General features: G+C 48.2%; 1 protein-coding gene across 2 annotated transcripts in view; it reads left to right on the top strand.

Moving 5' to 3' along the window:
- trrap (transformation/transcription domain-associated protein) overlaps positions 1 to 27,227 on the top strand; it is a 99,182-nt gene that overhangs the window by 3,404 nt on the left and 68,551 nt on the right. Inside the window, exons 5-32 of one of the 2 annotated variants that reach the window (XM_088613408.1) lie at positions 136 to 240; positions 581 to 664; positions 962 to 1,018; positions 1,120 to 1,245; positions 1,796 to 1,873; positions 2,460 to 2,548; positions 2,721 to 2,817; positions 2,920 to 3,058; positions 3,826 to 3,904; positions 5,056 to 5,290; positions 5,806 to 6,136; positions 6,519 to 6,616; positions 7,081 to 7,275; positions 7,445 to 7,636; positions 8,844 to 9,009; positions 9,376 to 9,632; positions 9,975 to 10,175; positions 17,042 to 17,193; positions 20,140 to 20,339; positions 20,833 to 21,050; positions 21,637 to 21,834; positions 22,009 to 22,269; positions 22,365 to 22,526; positions 22,823 to 22,919; positions 23,320 to 23,441; positions 24,177 to 24,347; positions 24,687 to 24,755; positions 26,930 to 26,950. In XM_088613408.1, coding sequence (XP_088469534.1) covers positions 136 to 240; positions 581 to 664; positions 962 to 1,018; positions 1,120 to 1,245; positions 1,796 to 1,873; positions 2,460 to 2,548; positions 2,721 to 2,817; positions 2,920 to 3,058; positions 3,826 to 3,904; positions 5,056 to 5,290; positions 5,806 to 6,136; positions 6,519 to 6,616; positions 7,081 to 7,275; positions 7,445 to 7,636; positions 8,844 to 9,009; positions 9,376 to 9,632; positions 9,975 to 10,175; positions 17,042 to 17,193; positions 20,140 to 20,339; positions 20,833 to 21,050; positions 21,637 to 21,834; positions 22,009 to 22,269; positions 22,365 to 22,526; positions 22,823 to 22,919; positions 23,320 to 23,441; positions 24,177 to 24,347; positions 24,687 to 24,755; positions 26,930 to 26,950 — 4,200 coding nt within the window. The remainder of the gene's footprint in view (positions 1 to 135; positions 241 to 580; positions 665 to 961; positions 1,019 to 1,119; positions 1,246 to 1,795; positions 1,874 to 2,459; positions 2,549 to 2,720; positions 2,818 to 2,919; positions 3,059 to 3,825; positions 3,905 to 5,055; positions 5,291 to 5,805; positions 6,137 to 6,518; positions 6,617 to 7,080; positions 7,276 to 7,444; positions 7,637 to 8,843; positions 9,010 to 9,375; positions 9,633 to 9,974; positions 10,176 to 17,041; positions 17,194 to 20,139; positions 20,340 to 20,832; positions 21,051 to 21,636; positions 21,835 to 22,008; positions 22,270 to 22,364; positions 22,527 to 22,822; positions 22,920 to 23,319; positions 23,442 to 24,176; positions 24,348 to 24,686; positions 24,756 to 26,929; positions 26,951 to 27,227) is intronic. The other variant, XM_088613409.1, reaches the window with a different exon arrangement.

Raw genomic sequence — 27,227 nt, 5'->3', positions numbered from 1 at the left:
TGTACTTTTTGAGTAGTTGTAGAAAGTTCATGATAGAAGATGAGCATGAGCAAATGTCTTAGAAATGCTGATTTTGTTGTTGAGTCGCACTGCGTTGATGTTTAACAGTCCCGTACATGTGTGTCTGCTTTACAGCAACTGAGGAAGCTGGTGTTGGAAATAATCCATCGCATTCCCACCAATGAGCACCTGAGACCCCACACCAAGAATATCCTGTCTGTCATGTTCCGCTTCCTGGAGGTGAGGACCTTAGCTGGCCCCTGGCCGGACACCTCAGGGGCCCCAGGGCTGTGCTGAGCAGAGGAGCCTTGGTCACTTTTACTTGGGAAGCTCCTAGTAGAAGAATTTCAATGTAGAAATGTTCACACTGCAGTTTCAGTATTTTAATTGTTTTTTTTAAATGAGGAGCTAAGAATATAAGCTGAAATGACAAGAGAGGACCAGTTTGATCCCACCCAAAACTGGGAACTGAAAGGAAGGGAAATGCGATGAAACTTCATAGGCTGCTGCGGGTCAAAGTGTTTTGGCTCTGTGGTCGTTGTGTGTATCCAAGATGAAGCCTGTAATCTCTGTATTTCAGATCGAGAGTGAGGAGAACGTGCTGATCTGCCTGCGAATTATTATCGAGCTGCACAAACAGTTTCGGCCTCCCATCACTCAAGAGGTAAGGCTCAAACGGAGCAGTATAAAGGGCACTATCTGAAACCGGGCATGTATTGAAAGATTCAGACTTGGAAGTACCTTGTCTAGCTATCTTTAGAATTATCAAAGGGTCGTTTAAGTTAAGTTAACAATAAGGTTGATCGCGAAATAGAGAGCCTGCACAAATCAAAACTCCTCTCTCAGGTGCTGTTGCCTCATAGAGTGTTGCAATATTATTTTCTGACCATTCCCACGATTGTATAAAAGCAGAATCTCCCCTCTCACCAGAAACATGTACCTTTCAATCTCCATCCCACAGATTCATCACTTCTTGGACTTTGTGAAGCAGATCTATAAGGAGCTGCCCAAGGTGGTGGTAAGTGGTCAATGATTCTCTCTGTATTTCCCCCTTTCCTGAGCTGCCGAGGTCTCAGGCCTGCGTTTTTACAGTCCTGCCCTGGTGTGCTCTGTTGGCAGAACCGCTACTTCGAAAACCCGCAGGCCATCGCGGAGAACACGGTGCCCTCGCCTGAAATGGTGGGCATGATCACGTCCGTGGTGGTGAAGACCGCGCCGGAGAGAGAGGACAGCGAGACGCGGACTGTGAGTGTTGCTCTGCCTCCCCGACACCTGCGGTCAGCTCGAAGGGACGGAACCCTGGCCTTTCTGGCTGCGCCACCCTAACGCACGTGCCCATGCCGAGGCTCCCTCGCGCCCAGGCCGCCTGTCGTTTTCTCACGGGCGCGCGTGAACGCTCAACAGCTCGAGCACTGTGCGGGTAGATGTTAAACTATAGGCCACAAACGGCGCACCTTCTGTGTGGTTTGGTGTGAGCAGCATTGTTTTTTTTTTTTTACTGTGTATCACACTTCAGCTTCCTGGCACAACCAAGGCAGGACAAAACAAGAAAGATTTCAGGGCTGTTTGTGCCTTGCTTCAAGAAAGAGAAGATCTCTTAGGCTAGTAATTTTACATGTGTGCTTTATCTGGCCTGATTGTCCGAGAACTCCCCGTGCCCAGGTGCCGGTGTAAATCTCTCTGGCTTACCTCTGGCTGCGACTCGGAATGCGTGTTGCCAGTAACGACACTAATCGTAAACACACAAAAAGACTGAGCGCGCCCCAGCCCTTGCTATCTCTGCGCTTTCTTTCAGCACACTATCATCCCTCGCGGCTCGCTGTCCCTGAAGGTGCTGGCAGAGCTGCCCATCATTGTGGTGCTGATGTACCAGGTAGGTCTTTCCTTAGGGAAAACGATTGCCATCATTTCTGTTGCGGTCTTTCTGTCAGGATGTTAATTATTCCAGGCAAGGCCCTTAGAGGGGGCTTGAGGTTCTTTCAGTAGGATGAGACAGGGAAAAGATAAGTTGAAGATCTGTTGACTGTAACGTAAAATCAGGAGTAATTTGTTACATGCCGAGTTTGTTGGCTAGCACCTGGGGGGAGGCATGGGGGCTGGGCTGTCAGCGTTGCTGCCTCACGCCTCTTGGGCGCTGGGGTCAGTTTCAAATACACTCTGGCAGGTTAATTGTGGTGCTAAGTTGGTTGTGTGTGTGTGTGTGTGTGTGTGTGTGTGTGTGTGTGTGTGTCGCCTGGGGATGAACTCCATTCTGACCTGGCCGCAGTCCTGATTTATGCCCATTGCTTCCAGGATAGGCTCCAGGTTGCTGTGACCCTTTCCAGGAAAAAGTGGCTTTCTGATTATGGGAAGATGGAAGTTGTCACTTGTGTATATGCTCTTCTATGTGCAGTACATGAATAACCTGTGCTTGGTAATACTATTTTCTATCCAACTGATTGCATTGTTCTCTTTTGCAGCTTTACAAGCTGAACATTCACAATGTGGTGGCGGAGTTTGTGCCTCTCATCATGAACACGATCATGCTCCAAGTCTCTCCTCAGGCCAGGTAATCATCCTGCCACCAGAGGGCGCCACAGTCCCTCACGCAAGCCCAGATCATGCAGCTTTCCACCATCAGCTAGAAATATACTAGACTTGATGACAAAAAAAAAAAGTAGAAATGTATTTAAAGCACAAGTGAAGTCATTTAATGTCATGAGCTGAACTTCTGCTTGCAGGCAGCACAAGCTGTACAACAAGGAGCTGTATGCTGACTTCATCGCGGCTCAGATTAAAACCCTGTCTTTTCTGGCCTACATTATCCGCATATATCAGGTACCCCTGAACTCTCTTCTTCATCTCTTGCTGCTGCTGTTCTGTGTCATGTGCTCTGCGACTAAACGCTCCTCTTCCTCCGGTGTCTCTTCCTTCCCTCAGGACCTGGTGGCGAAGTACTCCCAGCAGATGGTGAAGGGGATGCTGCAGCTGCTCTCCAACTGCCCCTCGGAGACGGCCCACCTGCGCAAGGAGCTGCTGATCGCGGCCAAGCACATCCTGACCACCGACCTGCGCAGCCGTAAGTGCGCTCTCTGCCCCTGCGTGGCGCCTGCGGCGGACGGCCAGCACGTCCGTTTCGCAGAAGAACGCTACCGTGGAGGATTAGTCTGTCCTTCAAAAGGACAATGCGTAGTATGACGACTGGCTTTTAAGCGGTGCCTGAAGAACACAGCGGCTGGAGCCTGGTGCAGAAGGCTCAGAGCAGGTCTTTGTTTGACTCCTGCCCACCAGTTGAGGACATTAATGAGGATATTTTCCGTTTCTTCTTTAAAGCTTCGGCTTTGACCATTTTTCTTTGACGTTGGTGACTGTTGCCGCGTTGCATGATGGGGAGAGCTCATTGCTTCCTGCCCTGCTCAGCAGGACGCAGTGGGGAAAGGGGGTGCTCGTAGAGGAGGAGGGGTTCACTCTTCCCTTGTCATGTCTCCTCTGCGGCATGGCAAGGCCGGCGGACCCCAGAACGCCCCTGTTGGGCTCTCTGGGGCTCCTGCTGACATCAGCGTCAGGAACTAATGAGAGGAGAAGTGAGACACTTCCCTCCTAATTGTCACTCTGGAGGATTTTAATAGCATCGGTTTCAGAAATACACTCTAGGCATGCTAAGTTGCTCCCCCTGCCCTCCACCGCCTCCCCACTCGCTCTCTGCTTTCTCTCGGCTTCTGTGTGATACTCAAGGTGTTTGGGGTTCTGAAAGTACATCTCTTGCAAAGAGTTTACAATTAATTGCCTTCATGTTTGCTTCAGACGTGGCGAGGGTGTAAGTAACAATGACAATTTGTATTACAGAATTCATTCCATGCATGGATAAGCTATTTGACGAGTCCATACTAATCGGCTCTGGATACACCGCTCGGGAGACTCTGAGGTAACGAGGCTAACTTGGGATTTTATTTACTGGTTCGTGGGGGGATACGAATCTGGTATAACCAGGGTGGGGAGAGAGTATGGGAGAGAGAAGGGAAAATAAATGAAGGCGTGGATCAGCCGAGGAGGCAGTGTCTTCACCTAGCACGCAAGCGCTCATTTGTGTGTCTTACCGACGTTCGGTTTTGTTGCTGCGCGAGAGCTTTGTGGTAGTGGGAGACTTGAGCCATTTCCCAGAGGTTGTGTGTTTAAATGGGACACTGTGGGAGAAATGCGGCAAAAAGTTTCCTTACAATTAGACTGGATGCTCCCCAGCTGAGTTAAAAGGTTAAAAATCTTGAAATAAATTTCATCGCTTGTCTGTGCTGATGTGGTTGTAGGTGGTGCGCTGTCCAAGGTTAGTTCCATACCTCCTGTAAGACATGGGCACTGCCCCCTGTGTCCTACACTGAGCAGTGGAAGTAGATGTTAACGGGCTGTAGATTGGCTCTCTGAGATGGCAGGAGGAACAGATGTGGAACGTTGCTTGTTAGGTAGTCATTACAGCTATTAGCCACTAGGGGACTCCTGGCACAAAGCTGTCAGGGAGCTCCTTGTGGGTTTGTCAGTATGCCCGTTCCCCTTGCCCTGTCAGCCTGACTCCACTCATCCAGGGAGAGTTCATCATCCTTTATTTCCCCTTTATTTTTCTTAATTGAATCAGCCTTCAGAATCATATTGCATTACCCAGGTTGACGGAGCCTGTTCAGGGCTCTTCTTTCACATCGCTCGGCTGAAGATTTGACAGATGCCTTGAAGTCTGGGGCTTGGGATCTGATGTCTAATATTTTTCTGTCAGCGGGGTTTAGGAAGCCCTCCTTTGGTCTTTAATTGGGATTGAAGCGCTGCTTTATTTTCATAAGAGCAACCAGAAGTACCGTACAAGGTTAGACCAGAGTTTGGCATTTCTCGAGATCGGGTGGGCTCTTCTCCATCAAAGAGCGCCACAGCAGAAGAGTTGTGTTTCTGGTGCTCTGACCACCATAATTTTGTGTAGCAAGTGCTTTTAACGGGGCCGAAAAGTCCAAGAACAACTGATCTTGTGCCCTTTTGTAATCTGTCATGACCTCTCCTCCGTGGTTTGAAACGGTCCGACTGCTCTCTCTCTCTCAGGCCCCTGGCCTACAGCACCTTGGCGGACCTGGTCCACCATGTCCGGCAGAACCTGCCCTTGAACGACCTCTCGCTGGCCGTGCAGCTGTTCGCCAAGAACATCGACGACGAGTCGCTGCCCAGCAGCATCCAGACCATGTCCTGCAAGCTGCTGCTCAACCTGGTGGACTGTATCCGCTCCAAGAGCGAGCAGGAGAACGGCAACGGGCGGGACGTCCTGATGAGGATGCTGGAGGTAGGGGGGTGTGGGCGGGGCCTCTCTCTGCACTGTGGGACGGGGGGGGGGGGATGCCTGAGCTGTTGGAAACTGTCATTCAGTCGCTGGGACTCATTTTGTCTCTTTTCTGTGTTGTGCAATATTTCATCATATACATTCTGCGATATTAAGCGCTTAAGGGCATTGGCGCTTGGTGTGACTTGACTGTCATGGGAAATCACTTGCTGTTCTTTGAAACTGTCTGGCTGCTGCCCCTTTCCCCACCAAACAGCCGTAAATGCTCGACGGAGAAATATGGAAAAGATGCACCGAATGTGCAGCTGGTGCTGCTGTTTTAGAAGTATTGGAAGTTTTTGGTGTACCTGAGTTATGTTGTGAACCTTCAATTAGAGCGTGTTTTATTTCCATTTAAACATCTTTTGCGGGTACTTTTGCATACGCAGCTCGCCACACATCCAGAGCGCTTTGGTGTCAGACGGCAGCTCATTCTGCTTTGCGGTCACGAGTGAGTGTTCCCTGTCTGCGTCTCACAGGTGTTTGTGCTGAAGTTCCACACCATCGCGCGGTACCAGCTGGTCACCATCTTCAAGAAGTGCAAGCCGCAGTCGGAGATGGGCGTGGTGGACTCCGGGGCCTTGCCTGGCGTGCCGGCCACCCCCACTGCTCCCACCCCCGTGCCCACTCCTGTGCCCCCCACCCCGGTCATCCCTGCGCCCCCAGCCGCCGCCTTGGACCGGCAGGGAGACAAAGACAAGGAGGACAAACAGACCTTCCAGGTGTCGGACTGCCGCAGCCTGGTGAAGACGCTGGTCTGCGGGGTGAAGACCATCACCTGGGGCATCACCTCCTGCAAAGCGCCCGGAGGTGAGTGCGGAGGGATTACTGCATTCTCGTGTCGTTGGAAGAACGAGGGAGGCTGTAGGAGATTTGATGCAAGTGTATACATTCCTAAGGGGTACTGATGGGGTCAACCCAAGGAGCTGTTTCTGGCTTCACAGTCGCCGCAATTGCAGACTAAAAAGGTCTTTCATTTAGGCCTGAGAACAGGAAATGGTTCTTTACGCAAAACATGGTGGGTGTTGGGAACTTGCTTCCCAAGCAGAGCGTTGAGGCCCAGTCCCCTTTTGACAAAATACAGGAGGGATTTGTTTTGTTCTGTTGATGGTCTTGTGTCCGTCTGTGTTTCTTGGCTTGCTTTGCTCACCCTGCCGTGTCTTCAGAGAAATACCTTCCGTTTGTCTTGCAGAGGCTCAGTTCATCCCTAACAAGCAGCTGCAGCCCAAGGAGACTCAGATCTACATCAAACTGGTCAAATATGCGATGCAGGCCCTGGACATCTATCAGGTAGGAGGACCTCACCTTCAGAAGCTGGTGGCCTACCTTTTTAAGGGCCACCCATATTGTGTGCTTGTAGAACACAAATACAGAGGAAGCTCAGTGAATAAGGGAGACAAAGCTCGAACGAGCCTTAGCCGTGGCTGATACAGTCATTTGGGCTCCACCTCTTAAATCCTCCTACCCACGCTTATGTCCCTCTGTTTTTGCACTGAGCTCAAAACACTGACACTACTTGAATTTAGCACACCATTGTCATATAAATGCTTTTTAAAATTATAGCTGCTACTATGTTCCTATCTTCAAGAAGTTCATTGTGTTCAGGTACGTATGACCGTAAACTTGAACATCGTAAATCTGTCTAACTGGATAGTTATGGCGGTCCACTTGACAGCGTGCTGTTAAGCGGCGCAGTGGCCTTGTTTCTGGCATGCTTGAGTCAATCCACGCTGATCCGGCGTGCCGCCCTGCAGGTGCAGATCGCTGGGAACGGGCAGACGTACATCCGCGTGGCCAACTGCCAGACGGTGCGGATGAAGGAGGAGAAGGAGGTGCTGGAGCACTTCGCCGGGGTCTTCACCATGATGAACCCCCTCACCTTCAAGGAGATCTTCCAGACCACGGTGCCCTACATGGTGGAGAGGATCTCCAAGAACTATGCCCTGCAGGTAAACTCCCCCCTCGACTGTCACTTATTACAGCCTGATTGTTTCATGTAACTGACATCATGCTGCTTGTGATCAGAATACATTTCCAAAGGCTAATGGTAGGCTGTGGAAAACCTGTTTTTGGGGAGGTTTAGCTTGGCAGTGACTTTCTGTCCTCGTCCTTCTCTAGATTGTGGCCAACTCCTTCCTCGCCAACTTGTCCACCTCGGCACTCTTCGCCACCATCCTGGTGGAGTACCTGCTGGAGCGCCTGCCGGAGATGGGCTCCAACGTGGAGCTGTCCAACCTCTACCTCAAGCTCTTCAAGCTGGTCTTCGGCTCCGTCTCGCTCTTCGCGGCCGAGAACGAGCAGATGCTCAAGGTGAGGGCCTGGCGGTGGCGATGGGCGGGAGGAGATATCGCCCAGAACGAAAAGCCGCACTTCTTCTCCGTCGACTGTTAAGCTCACGTTTTCCTAATGCAAACAGACACATCTTTCTGCAGACTAGTGTGTTTCTGGAAAACGAGCTGTCAAAGGAACCGTCTCTGAGTTTTTTTTTATTTAGTGTTGTGCCAATTCTGGTTTGGCTGTCCTATGCTTCCCTCAGTGCTTGACTCTAGTTCAGAGATGGTTTCTAAAGAAACTGGTCATGATCTTCTCTTTCCGTTCTTTAGGTTTTTAATTCCTGCTTTGCTGCTAACGTTTCTTGTCTGGCAGTTCTAATGGTTTTTCCAGTTTCTTGAGCGTGTTCCCTTTTGGAAGGCTTGATATCGGCAGGAGTGCTCTAACAGCTGTCTTTCTTCTTCATGCCCTTTTCAAAGCTGCAGTTTCAGCCTCCTTCGCCTGCCCTGGTTCTTTTTACAGATCAGGTTCTTATTCTCGTGTTTGTATCCTGCAGTGGCCCAGAGCTCTCTGACAAGGCCTGATGGTGCCGCTGAAAGCTGGAATGGTATCAGCAGCTCTGAATGAATTTTAATGAGTTCTGTCAAGCCTGTGAGAAGCTATGGCACTTCTTTCCCAGATTGATGCCTTAACCCAAGCTGTATGAAGTGAAGGTCACTTTAAAATAGTATTTGTTATAAAAAACGAAAGTGTGTCTTCTCATTTTTCGTCAATAGCAGCATCATGCAGCTCAAGGTTGTGAGCATTTAATGATCTGTAACTCCAATTTAAACGTGTTGATTTGTTCTCCCTGTGATCTGCTACGTTTCCCCCCCCCTTCTCTTCGGGGTGTCTTGACTGCAGGAATGAGAGTTTAATGGCGAGATGGAGCAGCGGTTTTAAAGAGCTTTTTAAACACGGAAGGCTTCAGCTCTTCTGTTACTTAATGGGCAAATCACTTGGGTTCCACAGGGCCGAGTCCTGTGCCCTTGAGCTTGGGCTCCACGAGGGAGGGTCAGTTCAGTTTTAGTTCCTTGTTCTCGGTCACCACTGAGCATTCCCTGAATGGGAGCAGGTCGAGGTTTCCAGAGCCTTTCTTTTAGCCGTTTTCCCCGAGCAATCGGCCGAGCTGAGTGTCCTGTGGGTGAATCCAGCCGGGCAGCAGTGTGTTGGCCTCCCCTGACGTCTGCGTGCTGCTCTCTTCCAGCCCCACCTGCACAAGATCGTCAACAGCTCCATGGAGCTGGCGCAGTCGGCCAAGGAGCCCTACAACTACTTCCTGCTTCTGCGCGCCCTCTTCCGCTCCATTGGGGGGGGCAGCCACGACCTGTTGTACCAGGAGTTCCTGCCCCTGCTGCCCAACCTGCTGCAGGGTAAGTTCTACCAGCCCTGTGCCCGGGGCAGTTCCCCCAATTCATTCCAGTGTTTCATTATCTGCTGCAGCCTTGATGGCTGTAGTGTGTGAAAGGTGGTGGGCAGCAGGGTGGTGCAGTGGTTAGTACCCGGAAGGTAGAGGCTTCAAGTCTCAGCTGGGACATTGCTGATGTACCCTTGAACGGGCTACTTCATTCAGATTGCTTCAGTAAAAGAGAGTCAAATTGATAGTGCATTAGTATGAATGAGTCCATATTGTAGTTGTTGTTAGTTCAGTGTTGTAGTTTGATTTCTGGGTAGATCTGGAATTGCGCATGGAAGGCAGGACAGCCTCTGACCCAGTTTCTGTCCGCGGGCCCCTGCAGGCTTGAACATGCTCCAGAGCGGCCTGCACAAGCAGCACATGAAGGACCTGTTTGTGGAGCTGTGCCTGACGGTGCCCGTGCGCCTCAGCTCCCTGCTGCCCTACCTGCCCATGCTGATGGACCCGCTGGTGTCGGCGCTGAACGGCTCGCAGACGCTGGTGAGCCAGGGCCTGCGCACGCTGGAGCTCTGCGTGGACAACTTGCAGCCCGACTTCCTGTACGACCACATCCAGCCTGTCCGCGCTGAGCTCATGCAGGTAGAGCCCCACGCCTACGTTCTGCTCGCTTGTCCTGAAAGACCAGAGGGGTTCTTACAGACGATAACAGCTCATACGATTACACTTTTAATAAAAAACTACCCTTGGGAAGAGAAATAAGAGCACCAGGGCTCGCTTTGAAGCGGGACTGTACAGTATTCAGTAAGTGAGGATTGTTTAGATCTTTGATCTGATGGTGCTGCTTTCTTGCTAAGGGCCCTGTTCCGCAACTCACTGAACACATTATTACTGCCTCCTAGGAGCGCTGTATTGTGGAACTGTTTACTTGGCCAGTTTGGGGGGATCTGATGCTGTTGTGCTGTTTGTTTCCCTGGGGACCAGGCTTTGTGGCGCACGCTGAGGAACCCAGCAGAGACGATATCCCACGTGGCGTACCGCGTGCTGGGGAAGTTCGGCGGCAGCAACCGCAAGATGCTGAAGGAGTCCCAGAAGCTGCAGTACGTGGTGACCGAGGTCCTGGGCCCCAGCATCACCGCCGAGTTCACGGACTGCAAGGCTTCCATCCAGCTGCCCATGGAGAAGGTACCCCACTCTCTCCCCCTGCCCGGGATGGTCCCATGCTTTTGCGAAAGTAGGAATGTCAATCCGTGGCTTCCAAACCAGTTGCGGTCCATAGGGAAGCAAATACAAAGCAAATTGTGCATGTTGGTTCTGTGCTGCTTCTGTGTTTATTGGTGCATCAGGCTGTGGCTGGGCTGTTCGCTCTGAGTGGTGGAGAGATGCAGCATGAGGAATGTGCTGCACGAGCAGAGGGCTTCCACTTCCTGTGAAAGCTCACTCTTCTTGAGACTGAGCGGCACACACACGCTCCTCAGAGGCTGATGGCCTGATCTGGTTAATGCTTGAAGTGCATTGCGCACACGCACACACACACCCCTTTCCTCTCTCCTTTCAGTTTGTTTTTTTGAGAAAGTATTCAGCACTTGGTAGTGGGGGGTTCTCCAAAGGTCACCCTATCTGCATAATTTCATATTAAGAGACTAATGTGTGAGTGATTGGATTTCGGCTTGTGGCTAGTCAACCGATGCAATTTCTTATTTCATGCACTTCTAAATGAATTCTCCGAGGAGGAGGCTGTCGGTGTGTGTCCGCAGACTGGCGGGGAGTTGGGGGGCTTGAATGGAAAATAAGATATTTGTTCTCCTGGGTACAATGCAGTCCTTACTTTGCTGTTCCACTTAACAACCTCGGGAGTGTGTGTAGTTTTTTACCAGCGGTACTGTTGTTTTGGGCTGGTGTAGAGTTGGTGTTAGCACTGCGTTGTCACTCTGATGTCCTTCTGTTCCCTTTTCCACTGCAGAGGCACTGCATTTCTGGTGTGAAAAGAGGTGTTGAGGCTTCAGGATGGGATGAGGGTTGCAAATGTGTTCTGGTTTCTCTGGAGGAAGGTGCTTTGGTTAGGTGATAACCTTTAATCCATCTGCGACATGTAAGAGCTCTGAGGGCCTGGAATCAAGAACAGTTTATGTGCCACTTTCCCTGAAAGATGTTTTCCTATAAGACATTCGATGTGGACGGGTACGCCTTAAAATGGATAAATACCTCTTCAGATGTGTTAATTACCCGAGGGGATTGAATGATTTTCCTTTCTGGCTTTCTTTTCTAAATTTGAGTTTCACGTAGCATTGAATTCATGCAGCGTTTTTTCATCCCGAAGGATCCTACAGTTCCACGGAAACGTTTAATGTCTTACCTGAAGGAGAGCACCTGATGTACCCAGGCACCCAGCTGGGCCAGTGGCTTTAGGCTCTGTCCCAGAGAGAACTCTCCTAGTTCATCAGAACCTCACTTGTGTTGGAAGAATGTGTCTTGAAATCCCAGAAAATGTTGGCACATTTGTTTTTTCCTGGAACTCCTTTTTTCCCCAAATTTAAGGCAGGTTTACCTTAAGTTGTAGCAACTGCCACGTGTAGTGTAATGTAAACATTATTTTCTTGCTTGGCAAATTTAATAATGTGCAAAGATGTGTTTGGACTGTTAATGACTCTTAGACTTCATGGAATAAACAGTTTAAACCAGTTGGAGCCGCAGCAGATCTTGGCATTTAACACGCAGCTGCATGTTGGCGTAGGGAAGGGATTGCGTGACTTTGAGGGAGTTGTTGAACAGGCAGAATTACTGGTCACTACAGGGATTTCAGGGCCTGACTCGGAGTGATGATCTGGAGCTGCACCCTTGAGGACACTGGAAGCCGCGTTATTGTTTTCTAAGGGCAGGTTCAGTATAGAATTAAGTTTAGTGGGTAGAGGCTGACATCCTGCTTCTCTCTCTGTGTGGGGCACCTCTTCAGGCCTGGGTGTTGAGCCTCACTGACCATGTGGTTTGTTGACGGAAACGTCACACGCAGACTTCTCTGAGGACACAGTTGGAAACGTGTCATCCTCTTCTAACAGGATCTTGCAATAGCAAAAAAAAAAAGTCAAATGTTGCAAAAAGAAATCACAGACATAAAACCAGATGTTCACCAGAAAGGATCCTTCCTCTGATGTTTTTGTTAGAATGTTTTAGGTTTATTTTTTTGCTCCCTGATTAAGTGAATCAGGCTGATGTATTCTGTTCCCTAGTAACTCAGAACTCTCTGTTGGGAGCACAGTGTACAGCACATGGCACAGTTGGCCAAACATGCGCTTTGGCACATCCGGATGAAGACTCTCTGCCCTAGCGCCATGTTTTAGATTTTCCAATGCTTGGCCTCTCATCAGATTCCTCTAAACCTTGAAAAGGAACCAGCTTGTCAGTGTGCTCTGGATTCAGCCCTGTTGCTGCGTTTTATAATCAAATGTGGAACACGCCTTTTCCTGTAATTATTAGGTTTATATACAATTTTTTTTTATTGCTTAGGCCCGACCTGTTTGAGAGGAAATTGCCTTCTCTGACTGTTAGCAGTTTTGCCCGGGGACAAGAATGACAACTTCTCTCCTTAAATTAAGATTAGGAAGGCAAGAGATTAGAGAGAGGCGGGGGGGCTGGCTAGCGGTGCCAGAGTCAATAGCTGCAAACGCTAGCATGAAGGCAGCACGCAAGGGAAATTTGTGCCCTCTGTGTTTTTGAAGGCTTCTAAGTTATGTGGCAATTGCAATAAAGAACGAGACCAGGTAACAATTCGGTTTAGAAAGTCTGAAGTCCAAAACCTATGAGTCTCAGGTTTGTACGTAAAACTGAAATGTAACGTAAGCTTCTGTGGATTTTTAACATGAGCGTAAAAATGTCTCCAAACGAGAGGTGCCCCTGGGCCCATCAACCCCGTTTGCTAGCTAGTGAGTCTTGATCCCAGCATCTCATCCAGCTGTTTTTGAAAGAGGAATCTGCATCAGCATGGTTTGGTACCTTGTTCCATACTCCCACGACCTGTAAGGAAGCATTTCCATTTCTCGCTCTTAAATGTAGTCCCATGTTTCTGAAGGAACAGTAGATTAATAAAATGGTCTATCAAACGTATTTTAATGTTGTGCATTTCAAAGAAAGCGCATGTCGCAAAGAGCATGTTTTATACCATACACGTGTCTCCGATCAACAAGCCACTTATCCCTGTTGAGGGTGACAGGAACTTGGTGCTTATCACAGAAGCGTAGACTACAAGGTAGGATTACAGCTTCAGATTGAATGGATTCAAATACAATTGAAAACCTCTAAAATGTGCGTAAAAGTCATTAGGAAAGATAGCAGCTGCAGTTGAAAAAAATAAATGGTTGTGAAGCTGAGAATGATGGGAATATCCCCCAATGCATCGAAGTTCCATGATACAGCAGCTGTGCAAGCCCTGGACCCAGCCACAGCCTAGCCAGTCGCCAGCTCTGAACTCTGAATTTGCAGAAGCAAGCCAGTAAATATGTTCTAGATGTGTTATGGTTTTTCTGGTGAGTTAATTTCATATGTGACCTTGGTAGTGAAATCCTTGCACTGGCGTTTGGTGATTTCATTTTGCAGATGTTCAATACGGCAGACTTACTCAGTAATGACTTTCAAAGACAGGATCTTAAAGGAGATTTTAACTTTGGCATAACTGCTGTTTTTTTCGTCCTCAAAGGCATTCAGTATTACGCTGCATAAAAGCTCGCTTACATTTGAATATTAAAGAAGAGAAATAAAACAACTTTGTAAAAAGTCCGTTTCTAGCCGCACTCAATATTTCAATTTAATTACAAAGGCAGAGAAGGAAAAAAGCAGGCACTGTTCTCAACTTGTAATGAATTCTTGTCAAAGGAAAGCATCTCTGAAAGGAGACAGTGCCTTCTCCAGGTAATTAAATAGATCATCAGGCTTTAAGCTGTGCTCTTCTCCTGGCCTTAATCAATCTTTAGAAGAGCTGATGGGATTATTTACTCTCGCTAATAGGTCTTCCTGCCGACTGGGAAACACAAACTGTCATCTCTGTAATTGTGTTCGCGCGGCAAGATGGATGCCATCTCAGGTTTTTTTTTTTTGCCTGTGCCGCTTAATTTCATTTGCATGTGCTGATCCCAGCTACAGGCTACAGCTGCACGCCGTGAGTGGAATCAAGGTCTGTCTGTTCAGATTAAATAAAGTTCTGGCACTTCGCTTTTCTCTGCATAATTCATGTTGCTTTACTGAAGAGGAACAGGATTGAAGAGCTCGATTTGGTGCCTGGCACCTCTTCAAGACGTTACCACAGGCTACTTCCTAAGCACCTCCTGTTCCTTCACCTGTGGTTCTCATCTTGTTATTGTTATTCTGCAGGGTTTCAGGAGTATTCCAACTCCTAAATTGCACACTAATGTTGAGGCTTTATGCGCGAACTCTTTCTGTTTAGATCTTCTTCTTCCGATAGCCAGGCGTGACCGGAGTGTGCTCCGAGTCTGTTAGTGAGCAGTGCCGGTGCAGGTCGAAGTGTTGGTTAGCTGATCAGTGTCTCTCCTTCGCTGGTCAGGTGTCTGTCAGCTCCGGGGTCAGGATGTATGCAGGATCTCCAGGGACTCGAACTCAGCTCCTGCTCCTGTCAGGAGAGACTTGTTCTTACTGAGCTCGAGTGCTAACGGAGTTTTGACTGCCAGGGAGGCCAGGTTAGGAGTGTCTCAGTGTCTTTACTGGTCCCCCTTGACCCGTACAGAAGCCCACACTTTTTTGTCAATTCGTGTCCAAGTCTTGGCAGAAATGTTGTGCATAAGCAAAGAAATTCAAAGCAAAAATGAGCTTGCTCAAGCCTGGTTTATACATGTATGATATGATGCATAAATCTTTCAGTAAATTTCTCACCTTTTTAAGCAAGAATTTGTTTTAAAACAAAGCTTTTCAGTGCTCCAGGGAAGCTGCTTCATTTGTATGTGTGTTCTGTGAATTTCAACTTGTTTTTCCTTCAATAGAAGGAATGCTCTGAATGAGGCACATAAAATATTTAACACAGTTCCAGTTTTGTGCTTTAGAATTTTTTACTAGAAGTCACAGATAGTAAAGATGTGCTTACCAAGAAAATGTTTTTGCGGTTTTTGACCGTCAGGCTGCGTTTCCGTGGCAAATGTGTTGAAGCTGTAGTTGTCTGTAGTGTGGGAATTCTGCTCTCTCTGTTGGAAGGAACAAGGTGAATAACTTTCTTCTTTATGTAATTTGGCTGTAAAACGCTAGATGTAATTAATGGAACTAAAAAACGTTCGGGCTAATAGAATGCTTATGGGCGTAGGAGACTTGGAGACCTGTAAAGACAGATGTAAGCCGTTTTTTTTTTTGGCATGGTTAAGTACATGTTAACTATCCCTATTCAGGAAATGTGAAGTCTGTCTTTGTGCCATTCCAGTGCTAATTTACTACATCTGTACCTGCTGAGTGGTGCAGCAATTCAATTAGGGCTTCTTCCTTTCCTGTCAACCAGCCGGTCCTTTCCCGAGTCGTGCTAATTAGTTCATCTCGCTGCTTGAGGTTGAACTCGCCCGACTATTTGCCGTTTTGAATTGATTTTGCAGGAATTCTCAGAAATGGCGTTTGTTTGTCGCCCATGCTCTGTCACTCTAGCGGTGGAAACAGAGGATGAGACCTAATTTCCTGTAGACATGGTGAAGTTAGTCTTTATTTTGTAACACGTTGAGTGTGTGCTTTTTGGAAAATGGTTTGAAATGCTCTTTTTTTAATCTATTTACCTTTTTTTCTTTGTACGTTATTAAGTTCTCAAATACTCCTGCTTTCCCTGGACGGATAGGCTGTTTAGCACAAGAAGCTTTGTAGAGAAGACCTGAAAATTTTAGTTCTTCTGACTGTTCCCGAGACCCCTGCTGTGTGAAAATGAGCCTGGAGGGGCAGTCAAATACCGTCCGTTTCTTAGCGGTAACTTTCAACTAATTAGCAGAGATTAATGTGATCTCCACCCACCAAGAATGAAGGTTTTCTAGTACTAGCGCTGCAGTCCACTGTTTTCTTTGCCTGACATGCCTTATCATTAAACACCTTTTCTTTTTCTTACCTCGGCTCCTGTCCCTCCCCCTGTGGGAAATACTCGGAAATACGTTATTTACATCTGCTTTTTAAAAGAGAAACTGCCTGGATACCAGACTTGAGAAGATAATCTGATCAGCAAAGATACTGTACACTAAGTTTTCCATTCACTTATTCTTGCCTTGAAGGTTTTTCCTTTCAGAACACGCAACAGCAGTGTCCGTACGGCCCTTTCAATTTGGTGTGCTCAGAAGCGTTCAAACCGTGCTTCAGCCTTGTGTTATAGGGGTGGGTTAAGAGAACAAATCAACTTTCCTCCGCTAAGTAACTCTAAAGTTTTTTTTCTTTCTATTTCTCTTATCAATTGTGCAGTTAAATGAGGGCTTGACACAAGATTCATTTCAGCTCCAGGGAGAGGAGAGCAGAAATGCTCAAGTGAGCGAGGAGGGTTAGGAGGCCATTGAGTGCTGGCGATGAGACAGCCACCTCTTCGCACAGCCCAGGCAGAAATCCCACTGGACTTTATTGCTTTATCACGTCAATACTGAGAGTCTCGGCCGTAAAATCAGGAACTTAAATGCATGGTCTTCAGATCATAAGCCTGAGCTATTGGCAATTTCTGAGATCTAGTTTGGAAAAGTAATTCCTGGTACTGAAATAGATATTAATGATTCCTCTTTGCCTCTCGATGTGAGGAGAATAGAAATCGAACGCAGGGCATCGTGCTAGTGTCAGCGTCTCTCCGGGCTGCAGACAGAATCTTGCCGCAATCTTATCTTGGCTGCCATACAGCTTTTTCAGAAAATTTGACTTGTGCGTTCTCAAGGCTCAATTAAAAGCTCAGCATCACTGTGCATTAACTCTGCTTGGAAATGTCGGTGAGATTCAGCACCGCATATAGAGAACACGAGTATCATCCTTTGTATTTGGGCAAATGGTGTAAACTATAAATGCGTGGCTGCAAGCCAGGTTTGTCGTGCGCTAATGGCCACCTGTGTGTGTTTCAGGCCATCGAGACTGCCCTGGACTGTCTGAAGAGCGCCAACACTGAGCCATGCTACCGCCGCCAAGCCTGGGAGGTCATCAAGTGCTTCCTGGTGGCCATGACCAGCCTGGAGGACAACAAACACGCCCTGTACCAGTTACTGGCACACCCCAAGTAAGACTGAGGTGCCCACACACATGGCCACCTGTGTAGATGAGAGCAGTGTCATGTTATTTCTTACATCATGCATGAGTGTCGTTGAGGGCTCGATTGGGGTGTCGTTCTTGACTGTGCTGCGATTTGCACTGCAGAATAGGATTCAGAATTCATTTGTAAAGAAAGGAGTTTATGTAGTTTATTTTTAATCTAGAGTTACAAAGGAAAGGCGTACAATTTGATCAATTCAGTGGGACCTGGAAATAAACCTCCGTCCGCCTGCACTGCAGTGATGGGAGCTGCACCTGGGTCAGGCTTATTGATGCACGACGTCCAATGGCACAGGCTGTACAGGAAACATACATATCGTGGGCTAAGAGTTTGTGTGCTGTTTTTCATTGCATCTTCTTTTTAGCACAAACAGTAGCAGGATGCACACCTGCAGCCTGGGCGGTGGGCGGCTCTGGGTTCTTCTGACTAGCCTGTATCCGCGTCACAGCAAGGCGAACAGTGTGCTTGTGTGCAGGTGTATTTGGGGTCATTCAAACAGCAACCGGGAGGGAGCGCTAGGCAAGGCGCTGCTGTGATGCACGCGGTCCTGCAGGAGGACGTGCTTGTTGATAAGTGGCTGCAAAACAGTCTGCAGTCAGGTTGTGAAAAGGCACAGAGTTACATAGAACGTCAAATCTACTTGGGTGATTCGTAATTAGAAATATTTAAAGCTTGTTGGGACTTGTCTATAAGATGTTTAATAAGGGACACTTGTGCTGTGGCTCGTGACTAATTTGGGGCTGACAATCTGGAGCCTCTTTTTGCTCTCTCGTGAGCAAGAGCAAACTGCCTTTATTAGCCAGTTCCCTGCTGTGCCAGTTCTTTCTTTGCCAAGGTGCGAGAGGCTAAATGTGTGAAAAGTGTCTTGTTTAGTCTTTTTTCTATTTGTACTTCAGTCTCCATGACCAGACTCATGCTAGGCAGAATTGATAAGTCCAGTGATGTGTTTTCACAGGGAGGGGAGTGTGTCAACTAATTGATGCAGTGGCAGATAGATGTTCGTGAAGCGAAACCTTTTTTTTAAGGAGATTTGGCAAAAAAGCAGTATTGAGACCAGTATTGAGCTTTTGAAAGTTACAAAGCACAGTAATTGCTTGCCAGATGTTGCCCATGTGGGTTTGCAATCGCCTGCTTTGGTCTGCTTGTGCTTTCTCTGGTGCTGAGGTACTCTGGGACAGGCTGCTCTGAGTGGTGACCAGCAACACCAGAGTTTTCATCTAGGCTTGGAGTTTTTTACGTGGGGGGGAAAAAAGGTCTCTTGTCTTGGCCATTTTTGTGGACCCTGATCTCTCTCTCCCCCCCCTCTCAGACTTTACTTTGCTCTCCTGTTTCTGTTCCTGGTTTAACCTTCCTGTCTGGGGCACAAAGCAGGGTAATTACTCAGAGCCAGTTATGCTAACTGGAGGGAGGGTCACATTACTATCATTGATCCCTCGTTAGGGGCTAATTGACTTTCCCCTGTCTGTTTATCCTCAGAGGCTGGAGTTTGCAGTGGGGTTGAGATAATGCAGCGTGTCAGTTATGATTTGGAGAGTGCTTCGCTCTTTGTCAGATTCCTTGATTCATGATGTCCTTTCCCTTTTCGGGTTTGTTAATTCCGAAGGGCTTTCAAGAGGCGGAATGCTTTCTGAATATTGCAAATGCCAGGCTGTAATTGAGTTCCATTCAAGTGACAGCGCAGTGATTCTGAAATTTATCCGACTCTGTATTTCTGAGCTGCTGTCCTTTTCAAGACCGGTAATGAAAGAAAAAGGAGCAATCAGTCACAATTGGTCCCAGGCAGCTTGCATTATGAAACATAAGCAAAAGCATGAATTAAGAATAATATAGCGACCCCACTGCTCAATGATTCACCCACCAACAATGGAAAAAGACAAACATGAAAGATCCCATTTGGCAGAGCTAATGGAAGTCCATGATGCTTGCGCTTGGCTTGTGTTCAGAGAAGATTTTAATGTCACCTGCATGTTGGGCGTCTTCTTAATGTAAAACCTGTAATCTGTGTGAGGAATAGAGATCTGTTTGGCGTAAAGATCTTCTTCATTTTAATCAGCACTAAACCTGCAGTTCAAGAGCTTTCAAAGTTAATTTTGTATTAATAACCTGCAAAATATGGAAGTGGATGTTTTTCTTGACCCTCATTTTTTAAATTGAATTAAAAGGTGCAATACACTTCATTTTCTGTGTTTTCAGTGTTTATTTGATATCTCTTTCTTTCATGAAAACGTATTCCTTGCCCTCAAGGTGTAGGTAGTTTTTTTTAACAATCAATATTTTCATTATCATAATTGTGATTGTTGTACACTGCTATATTTTTTGTGGAAAAGAATACTGTTGAGATCTCTCGAGAAATGGGTAATAAAAATAAGTATGAACGGTTTGCAAGCATATTGGTAAACTCAAGGACAGAAATGTGAATTAAACATGCACTGTATTAGGGGTCACCATCACCTTTAAACCATGCTTGAGGGTTTGAAGAGGCAGAACTCTCAGCAGGTGATCTGTGAAAAAAACTTCAGGCCTTGTTTTTTTTTTTTAGAGTTTTAACGCTTTTAACTGAAGGAATTGATTTGACCGTAGGCAAGTTCAAAGATGAAACGTGATGAACAAAAGTATAAAAGCTGAGCAGCATGTAACGGAGAGATGTCTCCAGTAAAAGGCTGGAGCATCCAGTTCTTTGATTTGAAATGTTGATTTTTAAAGAAAGTCTGTGTCTTTTATAGTGCGACACATCACCATGTCATTGGATGCGGGTGAAGACTTTTGCTCCTAAGCAGTGGACTGGAGCCTTTATCTTGTGCGTGGTGTGTTAAATTGGACGTGAACTCCAGCTGAGGCGGCGCAGCAGAAGTCGCGTGTTCTGTGTTCTGTTCCCCCTGCTGCTTGTAACTCCCCCGGTTTCTGCTTTGCCAGCTTCACGGAGAAGTGGATCCCCAACGTGATCATCTCTCACCGCTACAAAGCGCAGGACACGCCCGCGCGCCGCACTTTCGAGCAGGCGCTCACCGGAGCCTTCATGTCGGCTGTGATCAAGGACCTGCGGCCCAGCGCCCTGCCCTTCGTGGCCAGTCTCATCCGGCACTACACCATGGTGGCTGTGGCTCAGCAGTGTGGTGAGTCTTTCAGCTTGGTGGCTGTTCGTCTCTCCTTATCCAACTTGTTTACTTTTCTCTCTTGGTGTCTGTCTTCCTCGCTCTGGTTCTTACCTGCTTCTTTCTGAGTTTTTTTTCTTCTTTTTCCGGGTTTGTCTTGGGTGCTTGTAGGGCACTATATAAAATTACCCTCTTCTTGGGTGGGGCTGAATTCCTAAAGTATTGCAGTGCTGCGATTAATGTTGCCAGATTCTAGTCCATCACTCCACATTGCTCTTTTGGTTCTTGTTCCTGTCTGGATGTTAAAACATTGTTCAGAATTGTTGTTAAGCAAGGACCAGTGACTTATTCACAGAGCTGGAAGGAGTTCCCGAAGCAGGAAAAGGTATCTGTGCTGTGGGCATTCATACCTCTTAGTAGATGGATTAGGTGGGCGCAGTCTCTAGCACAGGCAGCTAAGGATGAAGTCTTGCCCAAGGTTCAAGCTTCTTGTTTTCCCCTCTGTGACTGGCAGGGCCCTTCCTGCTGCAGTGCTACCAGATGGGCAGCCAGCCCAGCACCGCCATGTTCCACAGCGAGGAGAACGGCTCCAAGGGAATGGATCCGCTGGTGCTGATCGATGCCATTGCCATCTGCATGGCCTACGAGGAGAAGGAGCTGTGCAAGATTGGCGAGGTGGCCCTGGCTGTGATCTTTGACGTGGCCAGCATTATCCTGGGGTCCAAGGAGAGGGTGAGGATCTGTGCTGGGCTGCAGTTAGCCTCCCGCAGGGCTCACTGTTGATATTCATGCCTGTGGTAGGCTTACCCAGTGTGAAGAAAACAGGCAGTAGACCTGTCGTGTACCTCTGGCGAGGATGGCTAAGGGATGTTTGAAAGCTCAGCTTTTGAGATGTTTCCAGTATCCTTTCTCAGTGTCCCTTTTCTTAACACATCTTTTCTGGGTTATGAATAAATAAGGACTCATGCTATGCCCGAGGGTATTAAATCATGTTGAAATGTCCACTGCCTTTAGAGCTCACCTCTCGAAGAGTGTGGTGCCTCTCTGCTTGCACTACAATAGCTTTCTGTAGTAAACTTATTTAAAAACTATATTGAACTGTGCTGGGACATCTTGCATCCTTACAAACGATAGAGTGTACTAAAACTGTTCTTTTCGACATGCATTAATGTAAGCATCAGTAAGAATTCTTTCTTCGTTTCAAAATCCTAATTGGTTGAAAACCGATTATGAACGCTTCTAGCTGTGCTGTCTATGTTGCCGGATTCAGAGAGGAGGGGAGGTTGATATAATTTGTTTTATTTCTGGTCCCCCCCAGGCCTGCCAGCTGCCCCTGTTCTCCTACATCGTGGAGCGGCTGTGTGCCTGCTGCTACGAGCAGGCCTGGTACGCCAAGCTGGGCGGCGTGGTGTCCATCAAGTTCCTCATGGAGCGCCTGCCCCTTATCTGGGTTCTGCAGAACCAGCTGACCTTCCTGAAGGCTCTGCTGTTTGTCATGATGGACCTCACGGGTGAGGTAGGGAGCCCATGCTGTCACATGTTGCTACTGTTGTGCTTCCTGCTTAATACTCCTCTTCAAGGGAACTGCTGCAGTAGTAGTTTCTATAACTGGAATTACAGTTGACTCCATAACTTATCGGTGCAGTCCCTTCCAGCTCTCCTCTCATTTTCCCTTCTTCCCACTGGCCAGGTGTCGAATGGCGCTGTAGCTATGGCTAAAACCACTCTGGAGCAGCTGCTGGTCCGCTGTGCCACACCCCTGAAGGACGAGGAGAAATCCGAGGAGCTCCTGGCCGCGCAGGAGAAGTCCTTCCACATGGTGACCCACGACCTGGTGCGCGAGGTCACGTCCCCCAACTCCACCGTGCGCAAGCAGGCCATGCACTCGCTGCAGGTCCTGGCACAGGTCACCGGCAAGAGCATCACCATCATCATGGAGCCTCACAAGGAGGTAGGCAACTCGAAACGCACCCAGTCCAGGCATGTCCTTTCCCTCTGTGCGGTGCATGGCACAGAACCCGAGATCCATTGTTCTCCTGTGTCTAGGTGCTGCAAGACATGGTTCCCCCCAAGAAACACCTGCTGCGCCACCAGCCGGCCAACGCGCAGATCGGCCTGATGGAGGGGAACACTTTCTGCACCACGCTTCAGCCACGCCTCTTCACCATGGACCTCAACGTCATGGAGCACAAGGTCTTCTACACAGAGGTGAGCCATTGTTCCGCACGGCCTGGAGGGCAGGGAAGGGAAGCCTTTCCCCACAGAGGGGGGGTTCTTTCAGCGTCTCAGCCCATTTCTTTCGGAGGCCTCGTGTGACGGTTCTGCTGCTCGGCGGGTCTGCGCAGACGTCTTTCCCCTGCCCGCCTGTCCCCCGACCTGGCTGCCTGGGCTGATCGGAGCTCTGCAGCGGAAGTCCCGTGTGCACGTCTTGAAACCCGAAAGGGGGTGCGTGGGGGGCAGGGAGGGCTGCGAAGCTTTCCTGAGGAGGCCCTGTGTTCTTGCAGCTGCTGAACCTGTGCGAGGCGGAGGACGCTGCCCTGATGAAGCTGCCCTGCTACAAGAGCCTGCCGTCCCTGGTGCCACTGCGCATTGCCGCCCTCAGTGAGTCCCTGCTGCGCACAGCCTCCCCTGCCTCTTTAAAGCGCTCGTTTCAACAGGAGCTGGTTTTCAAGCATTTATTTGCCTTTTTTGAAACTTTTTTTTTTTTGGCTGTGACCATGCTCGAATCTCAGTCAGCTGAGCAGTCCTCAGTTATTCCTCTGCGTTCCCTGGTCATTATCTGCACGTGACAGGTGTATGTTACATGTATAGAATTTACACAGTTACGGAAGAGGTTGTTATACCCGGGAGCATGCCCATTTACATAGAAGCAGGACATTGCAAATGTGTACTTCCCCACTGCCTGCACGTGCACATGAGTAATAGTCCAGGCGTGATTGCAGACCTCTGATACCCTGCCTTACTGGGGCGTGAAAGGATCTCATTATTTTGTCTTCTCCAGATGCTCTTGCTGCCTGCAATTATCTGCCTCAGTCCAGGGAGAAAATCATTGCGGCTCTCTTCAAAGCTCTCAACTCCACCAATAATGAGCTGCAGGAAGCTGGAGAGGCCTGCATGCGGAAGGTTAGTATTCCCTGGAGCCTGGTGTCCCGATCGCGTCCGCCATCCCCAAGAACGCGCCCCGCCTCGGCGGCTGTTCGCTGCCGCGGAAAATCAATGCAGGACAGAGCGCTCTGCAAATGCACTTAGAGTGAAATGAATGTGGTTGTAATACATCATTCCCCCGGAGTAAAACACATGTGGCTGTTATTGAATCGTTTTTTTTTAATGAACATATACTCTAGTTTTACTTTTTCAGGGAATAGATTGTGCACAGGAGGCTCACTCAACAAATAATAAAAAAAGACCTTTATAATTGTAGTTTAAAAAACGCACATTGAAAACATGTAGCTCTCTGTGCATGTATGACATTAGAAGTATGGGTATTGATTGAATGCTATTGACATGGTATTGATTAATTGAACATTCACGATTGACCTGATGTGTTATCACTTTATACCTCATTGTCTTGTGATGTGACATTAATGCTAATGACAGTTTGCAACACTGGAGCTCTACTGAACATTTGTGGAAAACACATGATTGATGTGTTGCATCTGGAGCTCAGAGACCAGTGGTGACAAGTGTATTCTTGTCTGGGCTCTTTGAGATGGAATGTGTGTGAGTCGCAGACATACGGCCAGTATGGTTTCTGACAGTGACCAGTGACCAGAGCCAGTGACACTCACAGCAGACATCCTGCTGATGACAAACTGTTTCGCCATTGTCTTGCATTCATTTCTTGCCTTTGTGTTTCAGTTCCTGGAAGGAGCCACCATTGAGGTGGACCAGATCCACACTCACATGCGCCCCCTGCTGATGATGCTGGGGGATTACCGCAGCCTGACGCTCAACGTCGTCAACCGGCTCACCTCCGTTACCCGCCTCTTTCCCAACTCCTTCAACGACAAGTTCTGTGATCAGATGATGGTGAGTGGTGCCCAGCAGTCAATGTCATTTCCTCCCATGTGTCTTTCGTAGGTTAATCTGGCATAGACGCTCTTGGGGTGTTATATGGGATGCATCCGAAACTAATCCTTTGCACAGCTTTGTTTAACTGACTTGGTTATTCAGTTGAATTTAAAGCGTAACTTGTTCTAATCCCTGAGATGCCTAGATGTGGGAAAGTGAACTTGGGTTTATGTCTTAAGACATTCACCTGCGACCCATTGGTAGCCTGAGGTAGTTTCGCTGCCGGTGTGTGTCCAGGTATGTGTTATGTGCAGAACTTAAACCCGTCTCCTGTCGTCGTTCTCGTTCTCTGCACAGCAACACCTGCGGAAGTGGATGGAGGTGGTGGTGATCAGTCACAAGGGAGGCCAGCGCAGCGATGGCAGTGTAAGTGCCCGCGTGCTCTGCGTTTCACATGGCTGCTCCCAACAGGCCAGTGCCCAGCTCTGGGGCTAGCTTAACAGGAACAAGTTGTCTAGGAAGCTCAGAGGGCTGCCATAGTGGAAGAAGCACTGAATTCCTCCCTGAAGTGCAGATTACCTCTCTGCTGAAACTGCTCTCAGGTGTGCATCCCAATTTATTTGGCCTTGGTCCAGCACTGCCGGGGAACCTTGGCGTAGGTGCAGTTGCTATCTCTCTTCACTTCTGTGGCAGTGGGCATCTGTGGCTTTGGCCCCCTATGGGCTCTGAAGGACACCTTTGGCATTGTGTCTCGCACATCCACAGCTCTTTGTGTAAAGAAGCGCCTCCTATATTTTAGCCCAAGATGCAGTTCCTGCTAATTTCCACTTGTGTCCAGTCTGCTGTGCAAGGAAGGTGCTGCCTGGCAGGGTGACTGCAGGTTGTAAATGTTAAGTGTGGGCTATGGTTTTGCAGTTTGATTGAATGTAGGTGGCAGATCCCAAAGGGTGTCGGGTTCGTTATCTGCCAGACGGAAAGACATGAAGGAAAGAAGGAATATCTCCTTTACTCGATATAGATAGACGAGACTTTATTGATCCCGAAGGGAAATTGATGTGTTACAGCAGTCCAGCCCAAGAGAAGCAAAAAACAGACATCAGAATAGATAAGTTAAATTAGGTACAGTAATACAAAATAAATATAAAATAAATACATAGGTGTGTGCAAAATATGATCATAGTCACTGTAAAATAAAATATGTGCAAGGTGTGCATAGGTATATACAGATTAAGTGTCCAAAAAAGAAAAGTACAATGGTGCAACATGCTGTCCATAGATGAGCAGATGAAGGGCTAGCAGTCCTAGCCTAGGGCAGTGTTATACACTCTGACTGCTGCCGGGAGGAAAGACCTGCGGAAACGTTCCCTTGAACACCGTAGCTGCAGCAGTCTGTTGCTAAAAGATATGCGTCATTTCTCCCTTCCCCCCCAAAAAAGACTAATCCTAATTAAATGCAAATAACCTCTCCAATCCTTTGCCTTTTAACTTCCCCACTTTCCTTTCTGCCAACATCTTTGACTGCAAATTAAAATGGAGGTGCTGCTTGTGTAGTGTGGGTGCACAGGTTTCAAACCACCTCAGACTTGTGCTGTGAAGTGAGGACTTTGTTGCCCTGAGCGGAGCAAGAATGAGATTTGCTGAACAGCGTGAGGCCGCATCTGGGCTGAAGGGTTTGTGGAAGTACGTGACGGCAGCTCTGAGATTTGTCTTTCTGCTGCTGGTAAATGATAAAGAAACTGTTTGTTGTTTTTTTTAAGAAAGGAAGCAGTAGGAAATTGTGGGTGAATCAGACAAGCAGCCCTTGAATCATTAAAGTGTAGTCAAATTCCAGAAAAAAATGTTAATATTCTGGTGCCCAGCGGTTTAAGAAATGATAACGTGGGTTCTGTTCAGTCCCCTTCTAGCATGATCTAGGCCTGGTTCCACAGGCACCCGATTGATTCAGTAGCACATGACTCTGCCACAGGAATGTGAGTTGGCCTCTTATTATGAGAAGATCTGGTGAATAGAAGCAACCCTGTCTTAGAGGGTTATTGTCTTGTCCAGTTAGGGGATGATACCGAGTATGGACTATTGCAGGCCACCGTCCGTCCAGCAGGTGTTATGTGCCATCCTTAAATTCACCCATTATTTCAGTTTTGTTCAGACCACTGAGTCACGAGCCCTGTGCTTTTAAGATGCTTAGTGACTACGTGAACTTAAACCACCTGTCAAAAGCTGTCAGAAACCACAGCTGGCCATACCCGACTTAATTGAGCCAGTTAAATTATTCTAGATTAATCAGGGCATGCGTGTTGCAGTGCTCCGATGATTTTGGAGCGGCCTGCGAGGCCTGCTGCAGTGCCGCGGGTCTCCAGGACCAGGGCTGTTGTGAGACAGTGTGGACCTTGGTGTCCTCTTGTCTGCGTGTACTGGGGGGGCAGCAAGGGGAGTAAACACCTGCTGTGCAGGAAAGGACAGGAGGCCCAGAGAGCCTCTTGTGCAGCAGGTCGGCCTTCTCCAGTCTTTCCTGTGCCCACCTCCATGCACTCTCCCCGGGCAGTGCACAGAGTTGCCCTTGGATTTATTTTTCCCTCTTGTTGTTTCCCCCTCCGGTTCAGCCTGCCTCGGAGGGTGTCGAGGTGAGAATGTCGGTCCAGCGCCGCCTCCCCCTTCCTGTTGTGCAGTTTGTTAGTGGTTTCTCCTTGTGACGTTGTTTTGTTGTTTTTTTTATGTGTTTTCTGGTGCTGGTGTTGCTGCCGGTGTGCCCTATATTTTCCGTTGCGTGTCTGTGTGTATTGCTATCGAGCTGTGATGTGGAGTCGTTTTGGGGTGCGGTGATGTTTCTCCGTATCGAGCTGCCATTTTCGTGCGAGACATTCGGGAGAGAGGCGAACTGCTGATCTCCGGGAAGTTGTC

Source organism: Lepisosteus platostomus, chromosome 19 (genome assembly GCF_059453375.1).
Source record: "Lepisosteus platostomus isolate fLepPlt1 chromosome 19, fLepPlt1.hap1, whole genome shotgun sequence".
Lineage (NCBI taxonomy): Eukaryota > Metazoa > Chordata > Actinopteri > Semionotiformes > Lepisosteidae > Lepisosteus > Lepisosteus platostomus.
This window is presented reverse-complemented; position numbering and strand designations above follow the sequence as displayed.